Source organism: Bubalus kerabau, chromosome X, assembly GCF_029407905.1.
Source record: "Bubalus kerabau isolate K-KA32 ecotype Philippines breed swamp buffalo chromosome X, PCC_UOA_SB_1v2, whole genome shotgun sequence".
Classification (NCBI taxonomy): domain Eukaryota; kingdom Metazoa; phylum Chordata; class Mammalia; order Artiodactyla; family Bovidae; genus Bubalus; species Bubalus kerabau.
This window is the reverse complement of record NC_073647.1, coordinates 85,953,899-85,964,942: the sequence shown is the minus strand read 5'-3', so window position 1 is coordinate 85,964,942 and position 11,044 is coordinate 85,953,899. Positions and strand designations below refer to the sequence as shown.

General features: G+C 37.6%; 1 protein-coding gene across 1 annotated transcript; it reads right to left on the bottom strand.

Annotated features, from left to right (window-relative positions):
* Positions 1 to 514: 514 nt before the first annotated feature.
* HMGN5 (high mobility group nucleosome binding domain 5) lies at positions 515 to 10,444 on the bottom strand. Its single transcript, XM_055563360.1, has 6 exons — positions 10,295 to 10,444; positions 7,814 to 7,843; positions 7,236 to 7,265; positions 6,901 to 6,954; positions 4,358 to 4,492; positions 515 to 1,757 (listed from the first exon to the last, which is right to left on the bottom strand). The coding sequence occupies exons 1-6, from the start codon at positions 10,307 to 10,309 to the stop codon at positions 1,113 to 1,115; spliced, it is 909 nt and encodes a 302-aa protein (XP_055419335.1). The 5' UTR covers positions 10,310 to 10,444; the 3' UTR covers positions 515 to 1,112.
* Between the last annotated feature and the right edge of the window lie 600 nt (positions 10,445 to 11,044).

Here is an 11,044-nt window from a genome sequence, read left to right as displayed (position 1 = left end):
GGGAACACATGTATACCTGTGGCGGATTCATTTTGATATTTGGCAAAACTAATACAGTTATGTAAAGTTTAAAAATAAAATAAAATTTAAAAAAAAAAAGAAATAGTGCTTGCAAATGAATTAATCTGGGATCCTACTTCACACCATACACAAAATTTAACACAAGATGTATCAAAAGCCTAAATGCAAAAGATAAAATTATAAAACTCTTTATATAGGTATATATCTTTGTGACCTGGAGTTTGGCAACTCCAGATTCTTATATATGTCACCAATTATTTTGGTGATGAAAATATCATGGGATTAGACAGTGGATAGTGATAGTGGTTGCACAACATTGTGAATATATTAAAACCATAGAATCATACATTTTGAAATGTCTGAAATGGTGAATTTTATGCTTATTTTATCTCAGTGAAAATTCTTAAAAATATTTTCATGAACATCACAATAGAAGAAAAAGCATTATAATATTTCACTAACTGCAATTTTGGCGATATAACAAACTACGATCATCTTTGAAGATAATTTTATTAAGATAAATCCAATAAAATGTTGTGAATACACATATTATCAGAACTTCCGTTCTGAAATAAACATTTGTATTTCTTTTAAAAATGGAATTTCACTTGCATTTTTCCCAAGTAATATCACAGTTATATTTGGGAAAGATAATTCTCTTACCATTACATGAAAATAGTTCACTTTCTTTATAAAAACAACCTAGAGAACCACAAGAATTTTTGGGGAAATTTTCTTTTGGGATCTCTCCAATTTTTGAAATTATTACATATAGGAGTAAAATTAAAATTCAAAGATTTAACATATAAATTACAGAAAAGGGTATTCACTGACAAAGCATATTTTGAAAGCATATTTTTTCTATATATTCCACCATTATAATCACAAAGTTTATAGATAATAATTCAATGTTAGGAACTTTGCGACTAATGAACAGTATGAAGATGAAACTAAATTGAAACTAAATTGATGTTAAAGAAAAGCTGTGTCTATAAAATATTTGATAAAAATATTCATCTGTATTAACATTATAACATAGAGGTATATATTACCAAACTATGAAACCATATAGGGCAGCTTTAAGCAATACTCTAAGACTCTTTTTTTCCATCTTCTTTTTTGACCTCTTCTCTTTTGGTTATTTCTTTTCCAATTTCAGCCTTGCTTTCATCTTTTACATCTTCTCCATCTTCTTTTCCATTTTCTTTCTCTTTTCCTTTTTTCTTTTTTTCATCTTCCTTCTCATTTCCACCATCATCCCTTTTTCTATCTTCATCCTTTTTTCCAGCTTCTCCCTTTTTTCCATCTCTTTTATCTTTTCCATCTTCAGATTCTTTGCCATCTTCTCCTTTCCCTTTCCCATCTTCATTCTCTTTTTTATCTGTTTTTTCTTTTTCATCTTCTTCCTCTTTACCATCTTCTCCTTTCCCTTTCCTATCTTTACCCTTTTTTCCATCTCCAGTTTCTTTCTTGTCTTCTTCCTCTTTTCCATCTTCTTCTTTCTCTTTTCTCCCTTCATCTTTTTTTTCATCTTCTTTCCCTTTTCCATCTTTGTCCTCCTCTACATCTTTTCCTTTCACTTCTTCCTTATTTTGATCTCCATCTCCTTTTTGATCTTCTTTTTCATCTTCTTTTCCATCTTTTGCCATTGCCTCTTTCTTTTCTTCTCCTTCTTCTTTGATATCTTCAATTTTTTCTTCTTTTATTTCCTCTATTTCTCTTTCAGGAACTGGTGCCTATAATGAATATAGAACAAAAAACAAGATTATATTTGTAAATATGGAACCAAGACAGAATTATAGCTATCTTATTAAAGAAAGTACTTTCCCTGTGGAAAAGGCCTCCTAAACAACATGTCATAAGGAAGTATTATATGAAATAGGATTAATTAAAGTATCTCTACATAATCATGCACAAATAGATATTTGGAACAATAAATTTGGAAAAACCTATTCATATAAATAATTTTCATTACAAATATGAGGAAACAGTAAATACAGAAAAAAAATGACATTCTCTATCAATAATTCTCAATGAGTGGTATACACATATACAAAATATATTTCTTGAAGAAATAATATATTTTATTTCTATATTGGTGATATTTAGTTTTACTTTGTAAAAAATTAGTTGAAAGTCTTTTAACAGATATCATAGGATCAGTTACAAAGATTTTCCCTATATGCACCGGTATGCTTTATAGATTTGGCATTAAATCCCATTTTCATTGTTTTAACTATAATATTGAAAAATGTGATAAGATAAATATGCAAAGCAAGATCTATTGGAAACATAAACATACTGATTTGCTTTGCAATCTGAAGAGGGAAAAAGACTCATATGATCTCGAAAAGGCATTTACAAATAGCCCATGTACTTACAAAAGGAATAGAGGATCAGTCTATATTTAATAAGACAGTCATTAGATTATCAAGTCATGATCACTGGCATTGTTCTATTAATATCAGTGCTAACCCACTGCTCCCATACCCATTCCTGAAAATTCTCAAATATTAAATTCATTTTCTTTCTTTTTCTCTTATTTACCACTATACTATATGCTGTACACAGAATGTATGTGTCCCTCAAAATTCATATGATGAAACCTAATTTCCAATGTGATGGTATTTGGAAGTGAGGTCAATGGGAGGTGATTAGGTTAGGAGGGTAGAGCCCTCATGAAAGGGATTTATATCCTTATAAAAGAGGCCCCAGAGAGCTCTCTCACTCTTTCTATGGTGTCAGGACACAGCAAGAAGACTGCTATCCATAGACCACGAAGCAGGTCCTCTGTTCAGTTCAGTTCAGTTAAGTCATTCAGTCGTGTCTGACTCTTTGCGACCCCATGAACCGCAGCACACCAGGCTTCCCTGTCCATCACCAACTCCTGGAGGTTACCCAAAATCATGTCCATTGAATCAGTGATATCATCCAACCATTTCATCCTCTGTTGTCCCCTTCTCCTCCTGCCTTCAATCTTTCCCAGCATCAGGGTCTTTTCAAATGAGTCAGCACTTTGCATCAGGTGGCCAAAGTATTGGAGTTTCAGCTTCAACGTCAGTCCTTCCAATGAACAGCCAGGACTGATCTCCTTTAGGATGGACTGGTTGGATCTCCTTGCAGTCCAAGGGACTCTCAAGAGTCTTCTCCAACACCACAGTTCAAAAGCATCAATTCTTCAGCACTCAGCTTTCCTTATAGTTCAGCTCTCACACCCATACATGACCACTGGAAAACCTATAACCTTGACTAGATGGACCTTTGTTGATGAAGTAACGTCTCTGCTTTTTAATATGCTTTCTAGGTTGGTCAAAACTTTCTTTCCAAGGAGTAAGAGTCATAATTTCATGGCTGCAATCACCATCTGCAGTGATTTTGGAGCCCCCAAAAATAAAGTCAGCCACTGTTTCTACTGTTTCCCCATCTATTTGCCATGAAGTGATGGGACTGTATGCCATGATCTTAGTTTTCTGAATGTTGAGCTTTAAGCCAACTTTTTCACTCTTCTCTTTCACTTTCATCAAGAGGCTTTTAGTTCTTCTTCTTCACTTTCTGCAATAAGGGTGGTGTCATTGGCATATCTGAGGTTATTGATATTTCTCCCGGCAGTCTTTATTCCAGCTTGTGTTTCTTCCAGCCCAGCATTTCTCATGATGTACTCTGCATATAAGTTAAATAAGCAGGGTGACAATATACAGCCTTGACGTACTCCTTTTCCTATTTGGAACCAGTCTGTTGGTCCATGTCCAGTTCTAACTGTTGCTTCCTGACCTGCATACAGATTTCTCAAGAGGCAGGTCAGGTGGTCTGGTATTCCCATCTCTTGAAGAATTTTCCACAGTTTATTGTGATCCACATGTCAAAGGCTTTGGCATAGTCAATAAAGCAGAAATAGATATTTTTCTGGAACTCTCTTGCTTTTTTGATGATCCAGCAGATGTTGGCAATTTGATCTCTGGTTCCTCTGCCTTTTCTAAAACCAGCTTGAACATCTGGAAGTTCACAGTTAACCTACTATTGAAGCCGGGCTTGGAGAATTTTGAGCATTACTTTACTAGTGTGTGAGATGAGTGCAATTGTGCAGGTCCTCAGCAGATACCAAAAATGTTGGTACCTTGATCTTGGACTTCCCAGCCTTTAGAACTAAAGGAGAAATAAATTTCTGCTATTTATAAGCCACCCAGTCTGTGGTGTTTTGTTACAGCAGCCTAAACAGACTAAGACACTATGGAGACATACTCATTTAATGTTTCTCAGCTTTTAAACTACAAGGCAAACAAGATTTATTTTAGTTGAACCCATTGTTAAACTTTCAAATGGACAAATTGGAATATACCTCTATAATTTTGGCCCCTCCATTTTCAGCAGTTTCATTGTTGTGTTCTTTAACAACTTCTTTCTTGGTTTCAGCTATGGTTTTGGCACTTGCATCTGTGTTTTTTCCCATCATATCATTTTTGGTCTTCATTTTCTGTCCAGCAATGCACAAAAAATAAAAAGATAAACACACAATTTAATTGGTATGTTGATTAAATGGCACAATTATTTTACCAACTGTTGTAACAGTTTATGGAAAAGCTTTAAAATACTTTCAGTGCCATTATAAACTTGAAATGGCATTAAAACAAATACTATTCCTCTTATATAAATCAAAGTTTCTCTCAGATGAAAAGCAACAAGTTAGAATGCTTACCAGTAGCTGCTGCTGCTGCTGCTAAGTCACTTCAGTCCTGTCCGACTCTGTGAGACCCCATAGATGGCAGCCCACCAGGCTCCCCTGTCCCTGGGATTCTCCACGCAAGAACACTGGAGTGGGTTGCCATTTCCTTCTCCAATGCATGAAAGTGAAAAGTGAAAGTGAAGTCGCTCAGTCGTGTCTGACTCTGAGCGACCCCATGGACTGCAGCCTACCAGTCTCCTCCATTCATAGGATTTTCCAGGCAAGAGTAGGGTACTCAGGGCCAATTGCCAGCATCGGGTTAAAATTTGATAAATTAATTATCTTTGATTAGAGGGGACCAGTTTATCCCTGTCATGTCTAATAATTAGCAACAGGGTTTTTGATTGCAGAGCCTCCATTCGTAATAATTATGAAAAATACTAACTTAGGGACAGCACCAATTTAAAGACATTTAAAAGAGATCACTTGGGGATATTAGTGATACAATATTTAGGGCTACACGTTTTAGAATGATTTGAATCATAATTTCTTTGCAAGAAAGCTCTTTGCCCTACGTGTGTATGTGGTAGAAAGAGCACTGGATTAAGGGGCCAGCAAACATGTGCTTTAAATCTGGATCTGTTTCTTGCTTGATGTGACCTTGAGCAAAAGCATAAATTTCTCTGTGTTTATTTTTTCAAATGTAAGAGAGAGCAATACCACCTACCTACCAGGATGTTGTAAGAAGCAAATGATAAAATATATGTGAAATTACTTTGGAAACTGTAAAATGCAATATAGATATATTATTATCCTTTTAACATATGAGAAACTGAGAGCCAAGGAGGGTGAAGTGTTTTTATATTATGTTTTATTCTAGCACTTTTTTTAAAAGAAGAAATAAACAGTGTTTACTATTTTAACAACTTATAAGTTGAGTATTTAATTTTATAAATAGTGATCTTGAAATGTGAAATAGAGAAAAACCAAATAGAAACTTTCTCTTCTGTTGTCATTTACTGTGATTAATAAAACTATGGCCATAGTTTTAGCAAGGTCTCTTAATCAAGGATTTTAAAGCATTTTATGAATACAACTGTAATGTAGTTTCTTCAATTACAAAATTATGAGATTAGATGATTTCTAACGTTTCTGCTAGCCTTAATGTTTCATGATGTTAAGAATTCAACCCAAAGCCAGTGCTCTATTTCAACCCAGAGGAGTGAGATGGGGAAGGAGGGGGGTTTAAGAGGGAGGGGACATATATCATATATATTCCTATGGCTGATTCATGTTAATGTATGGCAGAAAACAACACTATATCATAATGTAATTGTACTCCAATAAAAATAAAATTAAATTAAAGAATTCCACCTATCCTTAAAACATCAACAATGCCTCAATAAAGAATTCTAAAAAGAAATAAAATCATATTATATTCACAAACATTTACATGTAAATAAAAGTAAATATAGGGGGAAAAGTAAGCTTAATATTGAGGCTATCTCTATTTTTAATATTTTTCTAGCCACAACACCAGAGCATAGAAGCCTATATAAAATCAATTGTGTGCATTTGAAAATAATGTATGTGAAAGCACTTTGCAAATTGTTCAGTATTATCAAATGTTAGTTACTATTATTATCACAAAACATTACTTTGGTTACTACAGTTTATACCTTGTGTTTTCCCAGGAATATTGGTATTGTAACTGTATGAATTCAAAAGCATGTACATTTTATGGCCCTATCCAACTAAATTTTTGTTTTGTCTCTTCCTAGGGAAAATGTTAATATACAATAGACAACCACAGAACACAAATATTTCCTACTCAAAGGGCTGACATGTACCATATGGTATGATGTATAATGTAATATGGGGCTTCCCTGGTGGTTTAGTGGTAAAGTATCTGCCTGCTGATGTTGGAGAGGCAGGTTTGATCCGTGGATTGGGAAGATCCCCTGGAGAAGCAAATGGCAACCCACTCCAGTACTCTTGCCTGGGAAATCCCATGGATAGAGGACCCTGGCGAGCTACAGCCCATGGTATTGCAAAATAGTCGGACACGACCTAGCAACCAAATCACAACAACAACAAATAATGTAATATATGACTAACTGAAAAGAAAACAAAGCAAAATGATCAACTTGTATGCCTTTCCAAAAAACTATTTCTGAAGAAAAGCAAGTTTCTCTCAATATTGCTTGCTGAATACTTACCCTTGGAGTTGATGTTCTTTTGGACTTCAAATCTGGTATAATGGGCACAGGCAACTGAAAAAAAAAAAAAAAAAAGAAGAAGTGCAAATCATGGGGGAAGAAAGAGAAGACATCATAATTGAAGAAAGATCACTAACTGAAATTCAACTTTGTGATTAAAATAAACGAGTGTAGTTCAAACTGAAAACTAGGACAAAAATATTTCCTTGGTGAGAAAGTTTTTCTTAAAACATCAAAAATAAATCTTGTATTAAATGACTCACATTGTCCAGGATCCTCTGAAGTCTAAAATTACATTTTACTATACAGGGAAAATTTTTATAAAGACTACTTACAGCAGACAATCTGGCTGATCTTCTCTTTGGCTATAAATTAAAAATAATTATCAGTTAAGAGAATTATGGATACACAAAACTAGAAATATTTATATTGTGGTGAAAATATTTAGTGTAACACTATATATATGTTGTCATTAACAAGTATTGTGAGCTTGATTAGAATGTATCATTGCACTAATAAAAATACAAGTTTTGATTTTTTCCCTTCTCTGGACCCTTCATATGCTTAAGAAAAAAATTCCAAATTAAATTTCAATTGCTAGGCTAAATTAACACAATGGCTAGTAACAGTATATTTAGAAATGAAAATAAAGCCCTTTCTTGGAAACCGACAAAGCAATTATTTAGTTAAAAGGAAGAAGCTCTCTCCAGATCTTAAACACAATACCATGCCAAGTCCCAAGAAGTTTGGAGTTTTTAATACCTACTATTTATGAGAGATACCACTGGCATACCATATTGGTACTCATATGGTACAAATACACTAACAAGCATTTAGGTTTTAGTTGCTTATGTGTCAATTTTATAAAACAAGTGAATTTTTTCAGACAGACTCTAAAACTAAAGAAACTCACCTCTTGCTTCATATCACCTTGACCTGCAGCCTATACAGGGGAGAAAACCACACAGAATTAAGGTCATTGATATAAATGTATAGATCTGAAAATATTGCCTATAGATTGCAGTCTGCAATGTAACAGCTTATGACTTTTTCCTGAACTTCTGCTCAAGTAGCCACCCGTTATTGCCTAGTAGCATGCTGTCTCAGTTCAGTTCAGTTCAGTTCAGTCGCTCAGTCGTGTCTGATTCTTTGCGACCCCATGAAAGGCAGCACGCCAGGCCTCCCTGTCCATCACCAACTCCTAGAGTTCACCCAGACTCACGTCCATCGAGTCAGTGATGCCATCCAGCCATCTCATCCTCTGTCGTCCCCTTCTCCTCCTGCCCCCAATCCCTCCCAGCATCAGTCTTTTCCAATGAGTCAGCTCTTCACATGAGGTGGCCAAAGTACTGGAGTTTCAGCTTCAGTATCATTCCCTCCAAAGAAATCCCAGGGCTGATCTCCTTCAGAATGGGCTGGTTGGATCTCCTTGCAGTCCAAGGGACTCTCAAGAGTCTTCTCCAACACCACAGTTCAAAAGCATCAATTCTTTGGCGCTCAGCCTTCTTCACAGTCCAACTCTCACATCCATACATGACCACAGGAAAAACCATAGCCTTGACTAGCCGGACCTTTGTTGGCAAAGTAATGTCTCTGCTTTTGAATATGCTATCTAGGTGCAAATGTACACCAAGATGCAAATGAATTCCCAAGACATGTTTATACAACTGATAGTCAATTTCATCCTTTTGTATAAACTATCTCCTAAAAACAAACTTTAATTTTAAAATCCACCTGTTGTAGCCCGTGTTAAAGCCAAACAGGATGAGGGAGGGCGAGCAGAATGTAGGGCGGAGCTTCATGCAATTTTCCCGTCTGTTTAGCCTCATGCTTGAGATATAATTGTACTTATCTGACGCTCGCTTATCGCCTCCACGTTCTGGAGACAAGAACTACAATCCCCACAATGCTTTGCGGCGGAGCGGGGGGGTTACCTCTTTGTTACAACGTCAGTGCATTTTATTGAGAAGCCGGCTGCGGATTTTAAAACTTCCCGCCACTACCTGCTACAAGGTTGCTGTCAGCTCTGTAAAATCGCAAGATCCATCGCACAAGCCTAGAAAAGCGCAGCGGCGGGAATCACAGGAAGGGGGTTGGTGATTAGAAACCATTGCTTTCTGTCCTTTTAGACTGGGAATTACTAAGCTAGTGCATGAGTCATACAGCCTCAGAGCACCGGGGAATTTCAGTCTTATTCCTATTTCTAAAAATAGGGAAGACAAACGAATAGAGAGGAATGATACTTAAAATCATAACGCCTTACAATAGCACAGTATTTTACAATTTTATCAAGCAACAAAACAGCTATCGATTTCACTTCTAAGGGACCCCGCTCCCCAACAAACAAACAAATCAACACCGAATGTGATTTCTTTCTTGTCCAAGGCAGGAGTCATGATTTTTTAAGTGAGGGTTTGCAGGAGACCAGGAGGAGCCTGGTAGGCTGCAGTCCATGGGGTCGCTCAGAGTCGGGCACGACTGAGCGACTTCACTTTCACTTTTCACTTTCATGCATTGGAGAAGGAAATGGCAACCCACTCCAGTGTTCTTGCCTGGAGAATCCCAGGGACAGAGGAGCCTAGTGGGCTGCCGTCTATGGGGTCGCAGAGAGTCAGACACGACTGAAGCGACTTAGCAGCAGCAGGAGCAGCAGCAGCCCTTGAATAGCTCCTATCAATTCTTCGTGTCTAAAGTGAGCAAATCCACGCTACCCCAAGATCAGCAATAGTTTATCTGACGCATTTCTCTTATCATTCTTCCACCTTTAGACAGTGAGCTTGGAGAGTCCCAGACCTCTCGGGCCTAAAGTTGCTATTACAACGGTGAATCTTTACCTTCTTCAGGACAGTTTGAAGTCTGCGCCGCCTGATGGCGCAGGATTACCACTGCAAAGCCATCTGGCTTGACAAGAAGTGGAGGAGGGAAAAAAAAAAAAGAAAGAAAAGAAAAAGAAAACGGGAAGAACAAAGGCAAATACATACGGGAGAAAGCCATGGCCTTCGTTCCCCAAAACGGGATGGTTCCCGGGGGAAAGCTGGAGGCTGAGGAGAAAATTAGTGCCTGAAAGTGTAGTTGGAAGAAGAGTTCTCCAATAGGGTAAGCGGAGGAAAGGGGGTGGGGTAGGAAGCGACAGCACAGCGCTATGGCTGTTTGTAATTCAGCGCGGAGACACCTCTCAAGCGATTCTTTCCCTTAAACAAAACAAGCCAAAAGTGAACTACTAGTTGCGTGAAAGACCATCCTCAACCTTATACTAACCGATATTTGCCCTTCCCTCCCCTTAGGCACCTCACAAAATCGAACTAGAAGCCAAAATGCTTTTTTAAAAAGTCTGCCGATTAGGAAATATATATTTCATTCGCTAATACCCCTTCTATCTTCCTATTTCACTTACCTTTCTTTTGGGCATTGTTGTAGCTCTCTATAGATCTTAGCAGTCAGCAGAAAAAAAGCTGAAAGCAGTCTCTACACGACCGCTCAGAGAGCAACTGAGTTTTCAATGAACTAATTAAAGTACGACCTGTACTTGCTTCCCCCCTCCCCGCCCCCCCAAAAAAACAAACCTCTCGTTATTGGCAACATTAAACGCACCAAGATACAACCAAGCTACGTGAATGGTTAGCAGAAGTGGGAGCCAAATTGGAGTGACAGGCTGTCAGACCAATAAGGGGAGTGACCAGCCCAGGGGGCGTGGCCCACCGACTCTCGAAGCCCTCGAAGGCTGCCTGCTCCAACTGCTGGTGGGGTAGAGGAACACCTTGACTTAGTGGACACAAAGGTCTGAAGCATAAAGCTGGTGGGAAAGCTGGGATTGTCCTTATTGGTTCTCTTTTCTTTTTTTTCCTTTATGTAGTAATAACAGGAGAAAGTCACTACACTTGCTTTCTCCACGGTCTACAAAAGTTTCTTCCTGGAAGGAAAGTGCTTTTCAGACAGGACTGGGCCTAGGCTCCAGTCTTTCCATTCTACCTTTGGCAGGAGGATATAGATGACATGAGAGGAGTACTCGTTCAGAAAGTAGAAAAGAGTGGAGCTGTTTCTCAGGTTGTGGGGACTTTGTGCCACACCAGAATTGTGGTCCTGGCAGGATCAGGGTGCCAAAACGGGGCATCTTTCACAGATGGAGAACCTCAAAACTTGGAAC

Coding starts and splice junctions, on each gene's coding strand:
- HMGN5 (XM_055563360.1), bottom strand. Junction 4,493..6,900: donor AAAGAACATCAACTCCAAGG/GTAAGTATTCAG, acceptor ATTGCTGGACAG/AAAATGAAGACCAAAAATGA. Junction 1,758..4,357: donor GAGGGGCCAAAATTATAGAG/GTATATTCCAAT, acceptor TATTCATTATAG/GCACCAGTTCCTGAAAGAGA.